Raw genomic sequence first — 22907 nt, forward strand, 5'->3', positions numbered from 1 at the left:
AGGCGCTGGGGTTCTCGTCCATAAAAGGGGCGAAATTCAAAGCAGCCCTTTCTCAACACATATGAAATTGCTTGCATTTTTGCAAGGAGTGGGTCGTGGGAATATGTTTTGGGGAAAGCGAACAGATTGAGGGGGAGGGAGGGTCAACGCCCCCCACCCAAACCCTCCTCCCGGAAAGAATTTGGAACGTCTCGGGTGAATTCTGCTGCCTTTGATCTCCCCTCTCACTTCCATTTCTCCATTGATTTCCTCGCTCTTCCTATTCTTCGCGCCTCCTGGTGCACTCGGCTTTTCAAAGTTTTCTTTCTCGCTTCCCGCGCACCCATTTCTCCTCCCTCTGATCCTGGCTTTGGAAGCACGCTTGCTAGTCTTCCGAAAACTTTGCTCGTCGTGCGCGTTTTTTAAAGCCACGCTGGAAGAGCGGTCAGCGAATTGCTTTGGCAATAAAATAAAGCGCGCGGGAGAAATGCAGCCCGAAGGGGTGTCCCGGGGCTTGTGATGTAATCCTTATCGATCCAGCGGGGCGGGTATTGGCCCTAGTCCTGCGATGGAGCAGTGTCTATATTGGAATTAGCCTTATCGATTGGGCTGATAAGGAGACCTATAAAAGGCCACGGATTGGCTTTGCCTCTCCTGCAATCGCTCCTGAAGCAAGTCGCTCCCAAAGCCCTGAGCTTCACCACCACCCCGCCCTGTCTTTTTTGGCCACCTCGGTCTTCTTCTTCTCCGCGGGAACCTTTGCGCCTCTGCCTGCGTTTGCGCTGCGGGGGAACTCCTCTCCTTGGCGAAAGATGTGGCCGACTTTGCTCAAAGCTGGCGCGCTCCTGGCTCTGGTGGGGCTTTGCTTGGTCACGCTCGCCCGGTCCCTGCCCCTCACCGATGCTGGACCACATGTCAACTATGGCTGGGGAGAGGCCATAAGATTGAGGCACCTCTACACCGCCGGCAGACACAGCTCGTTCAGCTATTTCTTGAGGATCAACAGCGACGGCCGAGTGGACGGCGCCAGCGCCCAGAATCTGCATAGTAAGTAACCGGGCTCGCCAAAGCGCCGCGCAATTTTGCAGGGCCACTTCTCTTCTTCGGTTCCTGAGCCGTGGGCGGGGGCGGAGGGGGGGGCAGCTGACCCCGCTAGATCAAGTAATAAATACTTAACTAAATGTTAAAAAAATAAAAGTAGAAAGATTTTGACACATTTTTTCTGAGTACTTGGGGACAAAAGAAAAGAATTTAAAACAATTGCTATTGAGATATTTCATTCCGAATCTGCTAAACAGAGCCGGACAGCGGATGATGACAGGTGGGTGTCCTGCCCCCCCCCCATAAAATCCTGGCTATGCCAATGTGCGGGTCCTTGATGTGTATCTGGGGATAGGTGAGTGCAGGTTGGGACAGGGATCTAAAACACCGACGGGCTTGCAAAGCCGCGCGCGCGAGAGAGGGAGAGGTTGTTTCCCGCAGAGCCAACTTTCCCGTCTCCACCTCACCGTGTACTAACGCTGCGTTTTGTTTCGCTGCGCAGGTTTGCTGGAGATCCGAGCTGTGTCCGTTCGTACGGTGGCGATCAAGGGCGTGGAAAGCTCTCGCTACCTCTGCATGGAAGCGGAGGGAAGGCTGCGCGGGCTTGTAAGTTGCGGCGGGGGGGGGGGCCTCGACCTAGGCACGCCGAGAACCCCCGGGGGGGAAAGGGTTTTGCATGCATGCATTCGCCCCCACAACGGCTCCTGGCGATTTGTATCCAGCGCTCCCGGGCCAGACAAAACAATAGCAGCCAGGCCAAATTTATTTTACTCCCACACAACAAAGCAGTCTAAACACGTCGATCTTAAACGGGTTTGAAAGGAAACCTATTATTATTATTATTATTATTATTATTATTATTATTATTATTAAGCTCTGGACTCTGTGCTTAGGCAACAGAAAGAATTTTTAAAATCCAATCACGAGGTAATTTGGGAACTCCAGTCTCGCTGGTGATAAGGTTCAGGCAAAGGGAAGAGTCCACGCTGGATAGGATTAAGGTAGCATGGTCATAAAATAACAATTAAGGTAATAACAAATAACTTTGAACTGATCAAAAGAGGAAATGGAGGAATAGCTTCTTCTTTGCAGTTACTCTGTGTATTTTTTTTCTCTATGAATAGTGGCAGAACCAGCAGCATTCCAGAATTTTGACTACTAAGATTTACGATTTGTTTAGATTTCTTTTCTGAACTATTTAAAGGGGCTCCAGGCTGGATGGTTGATCTTTATCTCATTCTGTCCTCACAGCAACCCTTAAGGTAGGTGAGGCTGAGAGATAAGGATGTACCCAAGGCCACCCAGTAAGCCTGCCCGACTAAACAGAGATTTGAGCAGGGCTTCCCATGTCAAAATACAACTAGCACATCACACCCATAACATTACGGAAGGTGTTAGCACCCTGAGATCTTTATTACATAACATTTGTTCCAGCTCCAATTTCTTACTCTTTTTATCCTGTTTTTGATTAGGATCATGTATGTGAAGGTGTAACTTTTTGCACCAACACATGATTCTCGATGTTCAAAGCTAGAAAAGGCATTATTCAATCTTAGTGTGAAATAACTTGGCGTGATTTGGTCAAAGTTAAGGACTTATAAATTCCAGTGAATTTGATTGGACAGTTAATCATGGGCTTAAATTTCTCCAATTGGACTGGGATATATGCCAAATATTTATCGCATGGAATTACTAAATTAGCACAAAATCTTCTTGCTCTTCAGGTTATTCTGCAGATAATCTGCCAAAGATTGCTCCTTTTAAGAGCAAATGTGTTCTTTCCCACCCCCCAAAATCTAGGTGTGGTTTTGCAGAAATCTAGCTATTGGTGAAGGAAATCGGCACCTTTTGTTGCTTTCTTAACTGAAATTGAGGGAACCTGTGATGGACTCAAAAGTTTGTCTATAGTGTCTGCAGCTGTCTTCCCCCAGCCTGGTGACTTCCGGACACTTTGGACTACAACTTCCACCTGCCCCAGCCAGCGCAGCTATTCCAAAACATCTGGAGAAGCATCAGGTTGGGGAAAAGCTGGTCTACACAGTGGTAGCTGATGCAATGCCCACAGAGACTTGTTGGGCAGAAGGCAGGGAGACTGATGATAGGCAGATGCAGAGCTAATGCCAGGTAGAACTAATTCTAGGTTTGTCCTCATCCTCTTCCCTGCCAAGTCCTAAAAGGGCAACAGAGCGACTAAGGAGAAGAAGCCGAAAGCCAAGGTGACCCTCTGGACCAGTTCAAAGTACAAAGGCAGGCAAAGGGGGGCTGGCTGAGATGGGCAGAGTGCTGCCTGATTTGCCTCCACCAGATCTACAGGCTCTCTGCTACAATTGTAATGGGGCATTCTTAAGATCTTCTACGCAACCCTTTTTCATTCAGTTGATACACAGCGTTTCCGTGTTTAGATGAGGGCATGAGCTAAGGACAGAAGTTGCAGTCCTGCCATGGCCTTCAGTGGAGCACGGACTGCATGCCAAAAGCTACACACATCTAGCCCAAAGTAATTCCCATTGAGTTCAATGAGGCGTACAGGGAAATGGGTGCAGGATTGAAGCCTAGATTTCCAAAAATCCATTATGGTACCTTTAGTTTTAATGTCTCTAACAGTGCAATCCTGGGCATGTTTTCTCAGAAGAAAATCCCCATGGGGCTTACTCCGAGGTGTGTATGTGCCCAGGATAACAGATAACAGATAACAGAGCAATCCAACCCCCTCTTGCGCTGGGTGGCAGCGGTGGAAATGATCCTTTTCTGAGCTCTCCTGTCTAAGTCAGCCTTCTACCAGGCGTGTGGGCAGGAGTGCCACTGGGGGAGGGGATTCCTTCAAGCAGGGTTGAGCCACCCCATGATTCATTGAACCCTGAGCCAGTCTCACTGCTGTAGCATGACGGCACTGGGCCATGTTGCTCCATGAGCAACTTCAAGCTGGCACAGTGATCTTCCTGTCCCTGAGCTTCTGCCTCCGCTACTGTGTGCAGCAGGGCTGCGGACAGGGTGACTGCTCAGTGCCGCCACCAGGAGGGAACAGGCTTGAATTGCAGCCTATATCACTAAGGTCCACAGAGCTCTAATCCCCATTCGGTTTGAAAAGCCTACATAACCTACTTGGAGGATAATGTATTCTTTCCTACCCTTGTATATCTGAGAACTGAGATGCTGCTGAGAAATCACCCTAGATAACCAGCACCAGATCTCAAAGTCTGATATGTGTCATTCTTATTTAGTTAACTTCATAAGAAGACTAATTTAAGAATATATGGCACTCTGCTCTGTAGGAAACCAGATTTGTTGTGAGGTGGATTGCTGCGGTTTTATTGATGTTGAGTCAGTTTTAAGTAGGTCAATCAGCCTAATCTAACCAGGATAGTGAGGGGTCTGGACATCAAGTCCCATGAGTAAGGCATGAAAGTGCTGTGTATGTTTAGCCTAGAGAAGAGACTATTAAGGGGAGATATGAGAGCTCTCTTCAAATATCTGAAGTGGTGTCAGACAATGGAGCAGACTTGTTTTCTGTTGCTCAAGAGGGAAGGATTAAAAATAATGGGTGGAAATTGCAAGGAAGCAGATTTCTGCTACAGGTTAGGAGAGACTTCCTAATGGCCTGAGACGTTAAGACAGCAAAACAGGCTGCCTCGGGGGGTGGTGGGTATTAAGCAGAGACGAAAGAGTCATTGGTCATGGGTGTCGCCATTGCATCCTGCAGTTACAGATCTTGCACTGAGGAGGGCTGGATTGGATGACCCCAAGGTCCCTCTCCAGCCCAATAATCATATAACTGCTTACCAGCACAACAGCTCAAATCACACTTATAGATGGGGTGCCCTATTGGTGGTGCCCTATTGAAATCAGTGCATTGAAATGTTTGGTCTCATTCAAGCTGCTGTCTGTAAATAGTGACAGAACTTGTTGTAAACCGCCTCTTGGTTAAGAACTAACATTAGTTCTTAATGTTAAAGTGGTACCTCAGTTTTCAAATGTAATCCATTCTGGAAGACCGTTTGAGTTCCAAAACATCTGAAAACCAAGGTGCAAAGGGGGGCCTGCAAATTTAATAGAGAAAAATACAATGGTACCTCAGCGGAAGCCATTCGACTTCTGAGGTGCATTTGAAAATGGAAGTATTTACATCCAGGTTTATGGCGTTCAAAAACTGAAATGTTCATCAACAGAGACGTTCGAAAACTGAGGTACTACTGTATAGTTTCTGTATAGATCTGTATCATTCACATTACAAAAAGTAAGGCTACACTTGAAAATAAGCCCCTCTGAACACTTTAGAATTCATTTCTTTGTAAACATGCCTGAGGACTGCCTTGCAAGTCAAACTGTTATTGCCATACTGAATTTTGTTCTGCATTGTGACTGTGTGAAAATTAATGAAATAACTCAACAGTTAAAGGCAGTTACCATAAGTGACTTGCATGGCAGCAGCCTCACATCTCAAGATGTTTCCCTAATCTAGACAAAAACCAAAAACATGTTTTTCCACATGCCTGATAGCCCAGTCCACATCTGAAGTGCTGCACTTTAAGCCTATTTAGTCATTAAGAGAATTCTGCTCTAGCCTCTTCTACTTCTTAATGATGATTGTCAGCATAATATGTTACACGTGTAGGGGGGAAAGTATGACACAGGGACTTGACAGGTAAAGAGTTCATGCACGAACACCATTTCTCTTATCATCGAAGCCCCAGACGCAATCAGCGATACTTCTGGGTTGACAGAGAGTTCAGTCACCTCTAATGACCGAACCAGAATAGTACCAGAGTTTTAAGAAAAACAGCAGTGACACAGAGAACCTGGAACAGACTAAAATCACCATCCTGTTTTGTTTTTTGTTTGTTTTTCTTTTATTATGTGCTAATCTTTCTGTGTTAGCTAGCACATTTTTTGGTTCCAATACTCAGAATATATGTTAACACTACATAACCAATTCTTACTCTGTGACATTATAAAATACAAATCCTCATTTTGTCACAGTCAAAGGGATTTTTTCAATTAAGTTAGCTTACTAAACATGGTTCATGTCTAATTTTTAACTGCTGGCCACATTGCAGGGACTGTGTGCACACTGTTTAAAAATGCTTATCATTTAAATTTTATATTTTAAAATATCAATGATTCTCTCACATAATACTGGAAGGGGCACCCTGAAAAATGTTGTTTGGATACCACTGTGCTGATGCAATGGCGATTGAGATGAAAGTGCTCTGCTGTCACCATAATCATGGAGATGGTCTCAAAATAGTGTTTAGTCTGTGTTCGGCGAACCCATGTTAGATCTTTCTCCATTTGTGTTCTAGTTGTCAACTCTATTGCTTCATTGCCCTAGTATATAAAGAGGCAAATCAAGTTCTGGTAAATGGAAGAGGACACCTAGGACTCCAATAAAACACAGAAATCCCCCTGGAGTCTAACACCACAAACTTGATAGGGCATAGTTGGGATAGGTTGATACAACTTAGGTTATCCAGTCAGGACTTGGCAATGGCAGCCTGTTCAGCAACCTCATCAGAATCAAGACATGTATGACAGTTGCTTTAACTATGCAGCAATCTGTTTTACCATGAACCTTTCCCCTATTATTTGCCTTTAACTTCTGGTAGCCTGTGGTGTCTCATGAACTCCAGTAAACTTTGGTTCAAGTGCACATTGAGCTGCAATGCTTTTGCTATATTTACATAGCGAAAACAAGCCTTCTCAGCTAGGAACTGTGGGTTGCTATGATGGGCCATTGTGGCTTCAAAACAGTTCTTGCTTTACAACCAGTTAGCAGAGTAAGAGAAATCAAATTGAATCTTACTGCATAAATCTATAAAAGCAGAACCACACCTATTCATAACTCCACGGAGCACTTCCATTCTCCATGCTTGGGTTATAAATGACTCCTTGTATCTTCCTGCACTAGTCTGTATCAAATTTAGCTCTATGGAAGAATGGTTCCCAATTAATAATAATAATAATAATAATAATAATTTATTTGTACCCCGCCCATCTGGCTGAGTTTCCCCAGCCACTCTGGGCGGCTTCCAACAAAGATTAAAAATATATTGAAGTGTTGCACATTAAAAACTCCCCTGAACAGGGCTGCCTTCAGTTGTCTTCTAAATGTTAGGTAGTTGTTTATCTCTTTGACATCTGGTGGGAGGGCGTTCCACAGGGCGGGCATCACTACCGAGAAGGCCCTCTGCCTGGTTCCCTGTAACTTGACCTCTCGCAGTGAGGGAACCGCCAGAAGGCCCTCGGTGCTGGACCTCAGTGTCCGGGCAGAACAATGGAGGTGGAGACGCTCCCTCAGGTATACTGGGCCGAGGCCATTTAGGGCTTTAAAGGTCAACACCGACACTTTGAATTGTGCTCAGAAACATACTGGGAGCCAATGTAGGTCTTTCAAGACCGGTGTTATATGGTCCCGGCGGCCACTCCTGGTCACCAGTGTAGCTGCCGCATTCTGGATTAGTTGTAGTTTCCGGGTCACCTTCAAAGGTAGCCCCACGTAGAGCACACTGAATAGATTATTCCATAAGACAGGTGATTTGGCTAAACACTGTTGCATCATATGCCATTTAAGAGTGCAAAAAATGTATAAAGCCAATGTGTAATATTTTTCACTTCCTCTCAGCTCAGTTATTCTACAGAGGATTGCTCCTTTGAAGAGGAGATGCGCCCAGATGGCTACAACATCTACAAGTCCAAGAAATATGGAGTCTTGGTGTCCTTAAGTACTGCCAGGCAAAGGCAACAAAATAAAGGGAAAGACTTTCCACTGTCTCATTTCTTGCCAATGATCAACACTGTGCCGGTGGAGTCAACCGATTTTGGAGATTACGGTGACACTGGGCAGCATTTGCAATCCGGAGTTTTCAGTCCCCCTCTTGAAACTGACAGCATGGATCCCTTCGGCATCACCTCAGATGTATCCGTGAAAAGCCTTAGTTTTGGGAAATGAGAACAAGTGAGTTGTGCTTCATAAAAAAAGCATTACCAGCAGGATATTATTTCTAGCAGTGATATTTCACACATGGCTACATTCAGATGCGGCACTGCCCTTTCTCGTCAAATGGCATGAAGACTTACAGACACACAGGCACGGAATTTAGAAAGCTTTCGTCAAAAATATGCCATTTAATTCAGGAATGTCAAAAATGCATAGCGTGCAGGTATTTCTTCTGCCTTGGAGGATGCTTGGAGGGATAAGATCGTGAATATTTTGCTTTACTGCTTCCTTCCTTCCTTCACCTCTGAGGCCTGATGACAGATGTAACAAATGTGATTCATTCAAAGAGGGATAAGTCCTTCTCTTCAAGACCCTTAAACACATCAGTGTCAGAAATCAAAGAGGAGCAGCCAGTTAAAGGAAGCTAAACAAGTAACCACTGACAACACTTAACACACAATCTTTTCACAAACCTCTGCTACTGGTTTTCAGAAGATTAGCTATTGAAATGCAATTTCTGTCCTTGGATATTTGATCCCTACAGGAGGTCACATGAACCACAGGGAATGGGACAAATGAAACTAACAAGCAGTTGTGTTCTAGCAAGCCTCTTCAGGTTTTCTTCTATGGAGTTGAATAAACATACGGGAACACTATGCACGCTAGCTCTGTCCCCTGACACCATTCCAGTTACCATCCATGAATCTGGTTGGGAGTCTGCTGTGCTCATGGAGGCTCCCACCCCCCCCCCCATTTTAGAACCATGGTTTTCCAGGGTTCGCAAGCACACAGTGGGTGTTCTCCATCAGTAATTGAGGCTCCCCACTTCGGACATTTGCCCTCTAACTTGTAGAGAGTGACTTGAATGGTAATGGGGTGAAACTAGCAACCTCTTTGCTGTGCTGCCCCTTTGAGTGTTTAGTGAACTGAAGTTCAGAGTACCTGAACGATGGTTGCCAAAAGAGTAGGCCAACCTTCAGGTTACACAGGGTTCTTCATCAGGCAGAACACGTGCACAATTCCAAAACGCTATTTGTTGAAATAGCAAAAGTATGATAAGGCTGAAATCTCTGGAGTGAGTAAAAACAATTGAACAGGTAACCAATTCTATAACCAGAGGCTGATTTTGCCTCACCCAGAATTTTATGTAACTAAAATACTTTCATGCTACTTCAGCAAAAAACAAAACCAAACCCTGATAGGTTACTTTTTTGTATCATCTATCTGCTGGCTGGCTGAATTTGATTAGAAGGTTAGTACTAAGGATTTGTGATGATCAGGCAGGCAGATATCATCATAGCTCACATTCCAACCAGACAAAAACACTCAGTGGGTGAAGCAAGTTTTGTGAGAGATGTGCCCAAGGGAGAGAAGGCGTGGCCTAAGGCGAGTGGCAAGGGCCAGACTGAGGGGCACGGAGGGCCAAATCCAAATCCTCAGCCTGAGGTTCCACACCTTGACCTAATGGATAAATCCCATCTATGACTTGTAAGAGATGTTTTGGGTATAATTCAGTTATTTTAAATCTCTATAGACTAACATGATGGAATTTTTAAAAAATATAATTGTATTATTTCATGGATTTATTTTTATTTTTATTTTTGTAAATAACACTTTTTACTACCGTTAGATTTTCCTCTAGTGAATAACTAGCTTACTATGGGATAACATTCTTTCCCAAAGGGTTTTGTATGTATATAGTAGCATGGCTCTGTAAATAATTATTTTCCTGATGTAGCACTTCCTTGTCAACACAATATTTATGATTAATTTATTAAACACATACATCCATTTATTTTGTTACCATATTTATACTTAAATTTCTATTTATGTACTCCAACAGTGTCTTTTTTTAAAACAAAAAACAGTCTGGGCCAAAGGTAGCAAAGCTTTGTAATTTTTATAAGGGTGAGCAGAAATGAAATGTAAAAATGTTTGTGAGTGTAAAATCCGTAGCTTGAGCATGTAACATTTTTAATAAAAACCAATTAGAACGAAAAGTTCAGTTGTCTGTTGGCTGTACTGGTGTCACTCAGATTGTTTATATGTGGCATCAAGGAAAAAAACAACCCTGGAATTTGTGTCCTGGGTGCGTTAATAGAAAGGGCGCATATTTGCTAAGTTTGCTCCTGGCAGTGCTCAGGAGAGGCTAAAGAACTATGCAGCACTCTGAAAACATACCCCTTCATTACTGGAATTCTGTGGTATCTCTCCCCTATCCAGTTTCTCAGATTTCTCTGTCTGATATTGCTATTGTTTCAAGGCTATTGTTGCAGCCTTTGAGATAGAAGCTTGGTTGTTTGCAAATGAAAACAGAGATTCTTACAATGTTCTGTGCATTCCAGTTAGAGGAGATAAAAAAAAACACCTATATGTTCCTGTGGTAACATATCAGGGAAAGTTTAGTAATAGATTCTATTGACTTCATAGACTAAGCTGCCAAGCAGGTGTGCAGTGTGTGTGTGTGTGTAGGAATGCAGCTATAGATTAACATCATACCAGATCAGTCTAGTCAGTTTAACTCACTGTCACCTGACTGCATTTCAAAGGTAGCCAGGAGCATCCACAATGGATCAGTCACTTGTGCAATACAACACGGAGAAAATTTCTCCTTACCAGTAAGGAATTTTGCAGCAGAAGAGAAGTTTCTTTCTGTCCTTGAGCAACACTCATCACTTAACTTCCTTTGATGTACTAGAAAAATGCACTAGCTGTGTCTTCCTGAGACCCTAGATATAATATATAGGGAGTCTACATTTCCTTAATCCAGGCATAGGCAAACTCGGCCCTCCAGATGTTTTGGGACTACAATTCCCATCATCTCTAGCTAACAGGATCAGTGGTCAGGGATGATGGGAATTGTAGACTCAAAACATCTGGAGGGCCGAGTTTGCCTATGCCTGCCTTAATCAAATAATTGATTCCTTTAAACAGACAGTCTGACTCTTTTTAACTACCCCCGTTCTCAGGAAAATAGCTGTCCTTTTTATTCTATACCAAAAGTTAGTATTATTTCTTTACATTTCTATCCCACACTTCTTCCATTATAGAAACCAAGGTGGTATCATTACCAGAAAGTCTCCCATCCACATCCATTGAACACTAGGAGGCTTACCTCTGAGTAGACATACATAGGATTACAATTTTTGTTGCTGTTTTGCCCATTTGCTCTGCAGCAGCTAAAGCAAGGGCAGGAATAGGCTACATAGCTGCCAACACAACAGCTGCTTTTACAGGCGCCTAAGCTCTGTGGAGGGATGCGGGTAGCACTGTGGATTAAACCGCAGAGCCTAGGACTTGCCGATCAGAAGGTCGGCAGTTCAAATCCCCGCGACGGGGTGAGCTCCCATTGCTCAGTCCATGCTCCTGCCAACCTAGCAGTTCGAAAGCACATCAAAGTGCAAGTAGATAAATAGGTACCGCTTGGGCGGGAAGGTAAACAGTGTTTCCGTGCGCTGCTCTGGTTCTCCAGAAGCAGCTTAGTCATGCTGGCCGCATGACCGGGAAGCTGTACGCCAGCTCCCTCGGCCAATAAAGCGAGATGAGCGCCGCAACCCCAGAGTCGGTCATGACTGGACCTAAAGGTCAGGGGTCCCTTTACCTTTTAAGCTCTGTGGAAATGAACAAGCCTATCTTATTGATGCATGTTCGTCATAGTAGGTTCAGCAACAAAATGTTGCAGTAGTTCCTCACCTCCTAACGGGAATCCTCCCCATTGAGCGTTCCAAGCAGCCTGGTCCTTCTTAAGCAGGGAATTCCATCGCCGATCCCTTATATTTTATTCTTCCCCACCCTCCATTGCTACTAAATGTTCTGTGACTACTGAGCAATCTCAGTCCTCAGAGGGCTTTTCTCAGGATTATTTTTTAAAAAAATAATTGTATTTCCGCAAACCTCAAGCATGTTATTATCATATTGTTATCATTTATTAAATTTGTATATTGCTCTTCATCTGCAGATCTCAGGGCACTTCACAACATAAAAGTACAAGATGAAAAAACACAAAATACATGAAAAACAAGAACAAGCCAATAACCCTCTCCACATCTCTCACCTTCCACTTGCCTCCAATCCTGTTGACACTTGATTTAGAGGGAGTGACTGCAAGTATTCAAAGATACAAACAACAAACTGTAATAATGATTATAAACAGAAACACAGAAATACAATAGATGATAAGTTGGAAATCACCGTAAATCACAACAGATGGAATGTACAGTGGTACCTCGGGTTACAGAAGCTTCAGGTTACAGACGCTTCAGGTTACAGACTCTGCTAACCCAGAAATAGGACCTCGGGTTAATAACTTTGTTTCGGGATGAGAACAGAAATCACGTGGCGGCAGTGGGAGGCCCCATTAGCTAAAGTGGTACCTCCGGTTAAAAACAGTTTCAGGTTAAGAACGGACCTCCAGAACAAATTAAGTTCTTAACCCGAGGTACCACTGTATGTGCCACATCAGCTCATGAGCATGGTTTCCTTGGGGCAACATAGAAAATGGCTTTATACAGAGTTAGGTCCATCTACACTGATTGGCAACGGCTTTCTGGGATTTCAGACAGAGAACATTCCCAACTTTACCTGGGGCATTCTGCGTGCAAGACAGATGCTGTAGTACTGACCTATGGCCCTTTCCCAATACTCAGTGAATACCAACCATTTCATTTTGATTGTTTTTTCTTATGCAAATATAGTTTGTAAGTTTGTTTGTTTCAAAAAAATTGTTAATTAACACTTTCCCATTCAGGCATCAAAGCCAGTATCTTGTACTTCTTGGTACGTGTTGCTTGCATCTAGGTAGGAGGCTGCAAGAGAATCAACCAAATTGGACCTTGCTCTTTGCTCAGTGTCACCCTGTGAAAGTTACTAGTTCTCCCCGTTTCCCCATAAACAAAGTGTTTTAGCAGCTGAAATGACTGTTTACAGAAGGAAAATTTGACTGATAACTTTGGATGGAATTGCTCTGTTGTTTCAGCAGGGAAGATTAGATGGATGTCTCAGCGCTGCACTTGAATGACCATGTCTGGGTCTCTCAGTACTTGAAAAACTGCTCAAAAATTGTCCATTATCTTTGTCAATTTTTAACCAGCCAAGAAAAGAAAAAGAACTCATACATTTCACTATAGAATATTTCTAATCCATCACTCTCATATACTTCCAAAGTATTATACTCTAACCACAGCAACCCTGCCAGGGTAGTAGAACACAATAAAAGACAAGTTCAAAATGCCGCAATTTGTTTTTGCATTTTGTGCCATTTTTGAAAGAGCAAATACATGCATGAATATTGGTAGCACAAAATTTTAACCAACCACAGATGAGAAGAGGCTTGCGGTTTTTGTTTTGTTTAGAAAGGGGAATTTGTGCAAAACTCAATTAAACCAAATGTAATTTCTAAAAATAAAAATGTGTCGGATAGTTCTCAATAAACTCAAGCAGTACGATAATTAAATTGCAATGTCTCATATTATATATCAGAGAAAAAAAACTCCGTAAAGCAGAAAGTTTGCCTCCTTCTTTGCGCGTCACGTGTGAAAACGCTCGACGCGTCACACCGAATGGGGAAGCCCTTATCCTCGTGATAAACAGCAGTCAAAGGCGGCGCGCTCAGATTCAGCTTCTCTAAAGAGACGAGGCGTTTTCGCAAAGAATACCGGCGCCCTCTAGCGGCTGACCTGGGAAGGAGCAAAGAAACGCGGCGCTTGAGGAAAACGGCCCCAAACTACACCATGAGGGCGACGCTCCATCCAGTCGGCATGTGACGTCACGAGGGAAAGCCCGAGTCCCCCCTCCTCCAATCCATCTCCATCTTTGGAGCATGCGCGACGAGGGCGATCGCGTTTGGCCCCGCCGGCTTGCCGTCCGTTACCCCCTTACGTCACTGCACGGTGAAAGAACCAGTCGGTGGTTGGGAGCCGGTGAGGCAGGACCCGTCGTAGGCCATGGAGGCTGACGCGGGCGGGTCGGACGCCTTCGATACCATCATCATGGCGGAGACGAGGTAGGGCCGGGTTGTGTTCTTCGCGGGGAGCTTTGCCCGCTTCCTTCGCCTCCGCAGCGGGCAGAGAGGCGCGGCGTCCCTGGGGCCTCCCGCTTCCTGGGGCCCGCTGGACTCCTGGATGAGGCTTGTGGCTCTGAGCCTGGCTTTATAGGCCCCTCGGGGAGCGGGATGAACCCGGGGCTGAGGCTGCTGCTTTCGCCTTGAGAGATCTGGGCCCAAACTCGGCCCCCTAAAAAGAGCCCTTCTGGATGAGGCCTTCGGTCCATCTCGCCCAGCATCCTCTTCTCACAGCGGCCAAGCAGCATCCAAGCTCCCCTGCAGTGGTTTCCAGCAACCGGTCTTCGGAAGCATTGCTGCCTCGCAGCTGCGTCCATCGACAGCCCTCTCTCCTCCCATCTAGTCCTCTTTGGAAGCCGTCCGCGTTGGGTGCCATCCGTGGTTTGAGGAGGTGCTTTCTTTTGCCCCTCCTGAAACTTCCAACATTCAGCTTCGTTGGCTGCCCACGAAGTCTAGTGTTATATGAGAGAGTATAGAATGTCATAAACTTATATTATGCCCCCTGTGGCTGCTGTCATTTTAACACCTGTGTGTTAGAAATGCAGTTTCTCATCCTCCCAGAGATGCAATACGAGAGGAAAGTTTAACATGCTAGATTTCTGCCTGTTGTGTCACTGTTAAAAATATGAGATTGCACAGAGAATGATGGGGTGGTGGTGGTGGTTCTGTCTCTCTCTCTCTCTCTCTCTCACACACACACACACACACAGAGAGAGAGAGAGAGAGAGAGAGGGAGAGAGAGAGCTCCAAGCTCATGGGTAGGCCTGGCCAGTTTTTACTTTTCCTCCATTCTCTAGTCTGTAAAATAAGAGTAAATGTGACCTGCCTTAGAAGGGCAGTTCTGTGTGATTGTATAGTTTCTTTTCACTTTAATGTTGTATTTGCTTCCCCTAGAACCCTAATGAGAATAGTAGCTTTTACAAAGTATGTTCATATTCACTAGCGTTAAGAGCACTAGGCTAGTCAGTCAAGTTTCACTGTATGACCATATATCAATAAAATTGTAATGCATATATTCTGGCTCATCGTCATCACTTTATTTATATGCTGCCATTCTATAGTTAAAACAATGCTCAAGGCGGCTTACAGCATGAAACCAATTATGTGAATGCAAACATAGCAAAAGTAAGTAAATGATACATATAATACACATTAAAAAGTACACAACCAGATTGAAACAATTTCCACATAAATCATAAGATCTAAAAGTAGAGATACTCCCTAAACAAATGACAGCAGCAACAACAAAGACCCCGCCCCTAAATAATACTCCAGCCCAAGAGTCTGTTCCGCAGCCTCATCTTTTGCAGCTTTTTGCAGAGTCAGGGCCCTGCTCTGTCAGGCCAGATGGGAAAAGACCTGGAAGGCTGGTCTTCCAGTACTCACAGGCTCATATCTGCCATACCAGTTTATCTGCCTTACAACTTAGAAAATTTAAATCTATAAAACCATTTACAACCTTGGCAGCTTGAGCACTTTTTGTGTGACCTGAATCAGTTTGGGCTAAAAGTGCAACCCTGTTGCCTAAAGAGCATCTAACAGCTTTAGAACATAGCATGGTATAACTTCAACCACGTCTCTGCCCATGGACAAGTACTTTCAAAATGTGGGAAATTAGTAAAGTGCCTATGCATTACCATAGACTCAACACCACCTAAAATAAATACTTGACTTAAACTAAGGAAATTCAGTTGCAATATAATTTGCTTGCTGGGGGAACTGCTTCAAAGAAGCTTAAGATGACTTTCTAAAAGTATGGCTTGCTGCTGGATCGCCTTGAAGCTCTTTTTCCAGGAGATCTGTCCTGTCCTTAGGTTTTATGAATACAACAGAATATGAGTTCTTGTTGTTTAGTTGTGTCCGACTCTTCATGACCCCAAGGACCAGAGCATCCCAGACACTCCTGTCTTCCACTGCCTCCTGCAGCTTGGTCAAACTCACGTTTGTAGCTTCGAGAACACTGTCCAACCATCTTGTCCTCTGTCGTCCCCTTCTCCTAGTGCCCTCAATCTTTCCCAACATCAGGGTCTTTTCCAGGGAGTCTTCTCTTCTCATGAGGTGGCCAAAGTATTGGAGCCTCAGCTTCAAGATCTGTCCTTCCAGTGAGCGTTGCCCTGGCGAAGGGGCTTGAATAACTCAGAGAAGCTATGAGCTATGCAGTGCAGGGCCACCCAAGATGGACAGGTCATAGTGGAGAGTTTTGACCAAACGTGATCCACCTGGAGTAGGAACTGGCAAGCCACTCCAGTATCCCTGGAGGGGACCCATATAGCTAGATGGCTTTACTTAACTGTATAACTTTATTTTCTTATTTGCCTTATTTGTATGCCACCCAATAAAAAGTATGTAGCACTAAGATGATGTAGCGAAATTTGGTCATCCTTGAAGAAATCAACTGCACATAGTTAATCCCATTGAAGCCGGTTGACACTCAGTGGGACTCCTTTTGAAGTTAACATGCATAGGATAGGGCTGTTAGCCTCCAAGGTGCAAGCACTCTTTCGCTGCTTCAGCCTAACGGCTCTTTCAAAATCTTTCATTTCAGATTTCATGGTGAAGGCTATCAGGAAGGATATGCCGAAGGAACACGTGCCGGACTCCTTGAAGGAAGGCAATATGGCATACAACAAGGTGCAAAGATTGGTTTAGAAGTATGTGTTAAAAAATAAAATGAGCATTTTGATCAAAAGAAGCAACATGACTGTAATGGTTTCTGGTGGGTTACTCGTGTGTAAACTGCCTCCACTTCAGTTAGATCGTTTGCTCAACCATGTTTAGGGCTACAGCTCGCCCTCCGTGACCTGTTAGTCACTTGCAGAATCCGTCAATGGGCGTTTCTTGAATCTCTTCCAGCATAAAAGCTGTTTGACCCCAAGTCTCCTCCTATGTTCTCTGCGCGGAACGCGTCTGCGCAAGTAAGGGGAAGGCAGGGGTGTGCCAGCACTCTCTCCGCTAGTTTCGCTTGAAGGGTCTTGGAGCCCTGACACCGCCTCCTCCATCTCCCTATCCTCTCTATTGGTGTCACGCTGAAATCCTTCCCCTCTGCTGGTTCCCTCCCCGGCATCGCTCTGGTGCCCTGCCTCCGTTTCTCCCTTTGATGTCAGTTCCCTGACAATGACAATCTATGTTTCTTGGGGCCTGAATGTATATTCATCTATAAAGTGAGCATCACTGTTTCTGCTGTTCTGTTACTGGACATATCCAAGTTCCATGCAAAATTCATATTGTAGTAACAATCCTAGATTCAAACAGGTTCGTTTAGGCTTCATTCTTAAGTATGTTTACATGGAAGTAAGTCCCGTTAAATACACATCTGAAATTTTCTTAAATGAAAAAGACATAATTGGCATAACAAGGAAAATTAAATGATCTCTTTCCAAATTTGTAGATTGGATCATATCTTGGTTTTGCAATGACATGGCAGAAATTGCTTCATAAAGGCTCTGATGAGAAAAACAGGTAGGTTTTAAAAAATAAAGCCAGCGTATCATGTATTGGTTCTCTTTGTTTCCTTCAGATTAAAAAGAGAAAGAGAGCGAGCAAGAGAGCAGATAATATCACAGTAGAAGGAAGAGAGAGAACGTAACACCATAAGACCATAACACCAACAATAAAATAACTGGGGAGGTAGCAGCACTGGTCACTAAGAGTGACCAGGATTTAAGCATCAAATATCTATTAATTTTATTTCATGAAATTTATACACTGCTTGGTTGTGTAAAAAAACACTCTCTCAAAACATTTTACAAAAAGATAGAACCATAAGTGAGGGGAAAATTACAATATATTAAAACATACAAGAAGTTAAAATACTGAAACGGTTTAAAATTCACATCAGCTTTTCTAAGCAACTGGGTAGGCTTGAGTAAACAAGAACATTTTTAGCTGGCACCAAAAATAATACAGTTCCAAAGTGTAGATGCTACCACACTAAGTGATTGGGTTTTGACAAATGTGGAGCGAGTATTATGTGACACCTATAATATCATATCATACCAATAACTCTTAGCACAGTATCGTACATCGTACCATTTTATTTGTGTTCAGCAACATTACATCTATATCAGGATTCAGAAACCATGATTCTGGCTTTCCAAATTTAGCAATGCTCAAGCATGGTATTCGGTTGACTTTCACTGGGCAGTACAGATGTTTTTACCTTCTGAAACAAGGGGATGTTAAGTTAAACCATGTGTCCCTCCTCTCTCTACCACCTCTTTATAACATGCTTTCATGCTGGTCTGGCTGGATTACCTCTGTATTTTTAAGTGTTTTGGCAATGACCACCACTAAATATCATGTGGATGCAGTTTCCATTCCTCCTTCAGATACAGAGGTGACTGTTAACTGGCAGGAATCCACTGCTAGACATTAAGAGATGAGGTCATGTGTAGGATATCAGGGTTTTTATATATATATAGACAAGCATTTCTGGGCTCGCTGCCTGGCAAATGGATGTCTCTCTGACCCAGCAAGTGCCAGACTGCTAAATAGGGATGTTTATTAAAAAGTTTTGATTGCATTGCTAGTTAGTACTGTGAAAAACAACTGAAATGTAGTATTTTTTGTGCAATGCACGGGATACATGATGTAACCTGTGGCCCTAACCCGTGTCATTTGTTCTGCTGCATTTGTTGCTGAATTGCCCTCACTAAGCATGCTGAAAACCTGTGTTTACATGAATTCTTTAAGATGTATATGAAAAAAAATTCTGAGCTAGTGTTGTTCCGCATACAGGTAGAAGATACAGGTGTGGAACATCTTTGTTCAAATTCCATTTGTTCAAGCTTTATTTTTAGTTACTGAATGTTCCCTTCTATGGAACAGGAAATAATTTAGGTTGTCATTTGATTTAAGGAATCAGTTGGTTGATTAAGCTTCTCTTGGGGGGCCCATGGCCCCATATGCAAACTGGAGAAAATGAACTCTCTTACCTATTCTGTTGGCTACAGTAGAATGCTTACTTCAAACCTATTTTCAGTGGAGAGGAGACCCTATGAATGCTAGGGAAGGCTGCCGTGTATGCTTGTGCGCTCATGGGCACCATGTTGTGAGCACAAAGCAGGAGGGCTTTTTCTGACTTCAGCCAAGATCCTGTGCAAAAAAGACAAAATGGAAATGCCGACATATTTGCAAAGCATTGCACTGGAGGTGAGGAAGGGTACTCTCTTCACACATTCAATTTGAATGTCCAAAGTGTGCTACTGTCTATATATGTTTTGAAGATATTTCAGAAAAACAGGTTTTCAAATGAATTACTGCGTATAATTCTAGGGTAGCATGGCTGCATCTCATGCTGGTCTAATAAGGGGGGCAAAAAGAAATTCTGTGGATTGGTCAAATGGCAAGGCTCCTCTGTTGCAATCCCTCAGAAAGAGGCAGTGCTAGTCTGGGTATCACAGTCCTGATTTGCCTTTCCAGGTATTATTGATGCCAAGGCATAAGGGGCCATTGTCAAAGTGGGTCCCACATCTCAGTGGTAGATATTTGTGAACATAACTTTGCTTTTTGTGAGTTGTCCATCTTGGTGGTATGATGCTGAAATGAATAACAGTAGCAGAATACATTTGAACGGATTGTGTGACCAAAGTCTGCCTTTCAAAACATCAAATTATTAAATACTGTTTGTAAAATAAAATGGTCTTATTTTTTCAGTAAAAAGATAAAAGCTCTAGAGTCACTAATAGAGATGATTCGGACATTTCCTTGTGAGGATCCAGCCTATGAAAAACTTCAGGAAGACCTGGAGAAAATCAGAGGACGGTTTAAACAGGTTAGAAACTGATTTTAGTGTTGGAATAAAAGGAGTATTCATTTCAGCTGTATTCAAATTGTATGCTATTCCCATGGAATAATAATGTAATCATCATAGCTGATATCCAGTGTTGCATGAGCAGACCCGCCCCTCTGTTTCCCACCCCCCTCCATACCTTCCCATGTCTCCCAAAATCTGCTTTGGAGTATATGGAACAGATTTTGGAGGTGTGCAGGGTGCTGTAGTTCAGAGGGAAAGAGAGGAAAGTCCCACTGCATGTGCAAAAAGCCATTCCTGAAGCGTACGGACACAGTAAGATTAGTGCTTTTTGTCAGGGGGCACTCAAGGGGCACGCAGTACTGGCACATCTTTTGTTGCTGTTAAAAAATGTGCCCCTTACCGTAACAACATGGTGAGTAGTGTCACCTATTTTTCTAGGGGGGAAAAGCACTGAGTAAGATGTCACCCAGTGTAACTTAACTAACGGGTAATATCCAACTAAATCATACTAAGTAAGCTTAGGTTCATTGGCTTTAATGGATCTGTTCTGAGTGTGACTAATAATGTATATCACTTGAGGATAATGCATAGTATAACTATAAAAACCATTGCTTACAATTTCTGTTTTTCATTTTAGGTTCGTTCATTGCTGCATATTCCTTCTAGTGTTAGACTTGGTGCTGAAGGATCTGCACTTACATTCTGAAAAGGACCACAAATGGAGAAAAGAACTCCCATCAGGCTACTAAAGAAGTGGTGAAATCTTGAGTGGAGAAAATGAGGCTAGAAATTAATATTGGAAATTGGACTACAACACAGTGGCTTGTTAATATACTGGTGTCATTTTATTGAGTAGGTAACTTTGAAATGACTTCAGATACTTTGATCTGGGTCTTGTAAACACTTTCAAAATTTCATTTGTAAACCTGACATTCTCCTGGCAATGTGTGTAAAGATATATTGCACTATATTAGTGCAAGAAATGCAGCAACCTAATCTGTAAAACAGATGTTATCCGTATATGTAGTTGTGTCCCCGTCCCCTGCATGCTGTGCAGTCTCAGCTGATATTACTATAGTGATACAGTGGTGCCTCGCAAGACGAAATTAATTCGTTCCGCGAGTCTCTTCGTCTTGGGGTTTTTTCGTCTTGCGAAGCACCCCTATTAGCGGATTAGCGCTATTAGCGGCTTAGCAGCTATTAAAGGCTTAGCGGCTAAGCGGCTATTAGCGGCTTAGAAAAAGGGGGGGGAGGGAAAAAACTCGCAAGACGTTTTCGTCTTGCGAAGCAAGCCCATAGGGAAATTCGCCTTGCGAAGCACCTCGAAAAACGGAAAACCCTTTCGTCTAGCGGGTTTTTTGTCTTGCGAGGCATTCGTCTTGCAGGGCACCACTGTACAGTTCACAGATGAAAGCATACTTTTTAATAGACATCTGACCTGCTGGCCCTCAAAGAATGTTTCATTCCAAAACACCACTTTTCCTTTGAAATATCTCACACACTGAGATAAGAAATATCTTCAGTACTGAGATGTGGAAATGACTTAGCCTGGCTTTAATACATTTTCTAGAAAATACAATTAGACTCTCATCAAAATAAGGAAACAGAAGTGGGAGCCTTTGCAGAACATTTCAAGTGCCTTTGTGGGCCAGTACACACACCCCTGCCCTGGCTGCGGTTCTTGAAGCTTTTTAAAGGATCCATTTGGGAAGGGAACAAATTGGCCCAATGTACCCCTTTTCCTCCTACCTGTGTCCTTAACTGGTTGCAGTTAAGGGTAAGTAAAGTAAGTACCAGTTTAACTCTCGGCTCTGGCTAGGAAAATCTATTTCTTCACTCTGTTCTTTGTTGCCACATTACTTGACAACATGAGACCAGCAGTTAAAGGAAGTTGGATGGTTTGCTTTCGAAAACCAGTGTTTCCTTGCAGTTTTTGGGATTCCCACTGACAGTGTTGTCTCTTTCTGCCCTACCCATTTTTAATCTCAGCATCTCTGCACTTGGAATATTCACTTTTTAAATGGAGGGGGTGATATTCCTGGTGCCTATGAACATGATTATGTAATAACTAACTCAGTTTAGGTGTGATTTCCCCCCCAACTCAGTTTAGGTGTGATTCCCCCCCAAACAACAACAACAACAAAACCCATGCATGTTTGCTGGGGACAGGGCAAAGAAGAAGCTGACCCATAGCTCTGGTTTTCCCCTGTTATCTTGCTCTATATACATGTGCTGCATCCATGCAAGGATCCTTTCTGTTTAAGCTACCAAATAGATCTCCGTAAGCAAGCCGCTAGTTTAGGGCCACCTAGTGGGAAAAGTAAATATATCATCTAGAAAATAAAGTTGTAAAACTGCTTTTGTGTTTCACTGGAAATTCCAAAGGCGGTTGATAATTTTTCAAGAGATCCTTTTTTCATATATAGACATGTAATCCTCAAAACCTAACCTCCAAAATGAATGGAATGTTGTATGCTTAAACTGCTTTGGGAAAATAAAATACTGAAATAAAATATTGTTTGTAATGCTGATCGTGGAACTCAAATGTACTGCATGAGATGGTCACATCCACAGCCTGTTTTGTATTGTGTTCCCTGTCTGGTGTTAGATGTCATTTTGGAATATCCTTTTCTTTGTATTAAAACCTTTTTCTTCATATTCTCTCTTGTGGCAATCCAGTTCACTATCTAAACTGCAGACTCACGAGAATTTATTAACCCACTTAATTTAGTTGGATTTTTGTGAGGGGACACAAATTAGCTAAAATAAACTAATGTGGGAACACAGTGAAGGGGGAGGAGTCTCTAGCAAGGGGACCAGAAGTAATTTAGCTATATGCCCCATTAAGTAAAATTGAGAAAAACAGTATACATAAGCCCTCTTCAAAAGTTACAATACGCTAACGCAACCAGGTTGTAGGCTGGTAGCATGTTTGCTTTCTCCCACTCCATCACCAGTCTTAATTTTCCAATTCACAGAGGCTCCCCCATCACTACCTGTTTTTAAATCCTGATTTTTCTAGGGTTCTAAACCACATGGGAATCCTCCACAGGTACAAAAGGTTCACCACTACAGAGGCTTACCAGCTCTTGAGTAGGAAAGCAATGAAAATGGCAATGGGGGAATGGAGCTAGAGCATT

At 43.3% G+C, this 22907-nt stretch overlaps 2 protein-coding genes across 3 annotated transcripts; both read left to right on the plus strand.

The window, feature by feature from the left end:
- Positions 1–16: 16 nt before the first annotated feature.
- FGF19 (fibroblast growth factor 19) lies at positions 17–9119 on the plus strand. Its single transcript, XM_079971610.1, has 3 exons — positions 17–1026; positions 1523–1626; positions 7640–9119. The coding sequence occupies exons 1-3, from the start codon at positions 792–794 to the stop codon at positions 7964–7966; spliced, it is 666 nt and encodes a 221-aa protein (XP_079827736.1). The 5' UTR covers positions 17–791; the 3' UTR covers positions 7967–9119.
- A 4684-nt stretch (positions 9120–13803) lies between these two features.
- On the plus strand, positions 13804–22425 carry LTO1 (LTO1 maturation factor of ABCE1). 2 transcript variants are annotated; one of them, XR_013838604.1, is made up of 6 exons: positions 13804–13955; positions 16558–16663; positions 17401–17471; positions 19668–19785; positions 20405–21843; positions 21878–22425. XR_013838604.1 is itself a non-coding variant. In XM_079975288.1 (5 exons), the coding sequence occupies exons 1-5, from the start codon at positions 13897–13899 to the stop codon at positions 20471–20473; spliced, it is 423 nt and encodes a 140-aa protein (XP_079831414.1). In that variant the 5' UTR covers positions 13804–13896; the 3' UTR covers positions 20474–22425. The 2 variants fall into 2 exon arrangements, 1 of the variants encoding a protein (XP_079831414.1); XM_079975288.1 differs by having other exon boundaries at positions 20405–22425.
- Positions 22426–22907: the final 482 nt, after the last annotated feature.

This window comes from Podarcis cretensis, assembly GCF_951804945.1.
Source record: "Podarcis cretensis genome assembly, chromosome: 1".
Taxonomy (NCBI): Eukaryota; Metazoa; Chordata; class Lepidosauria; order Squamata; family Lacertidae; genus Podarcis; species Podarcis cretensis.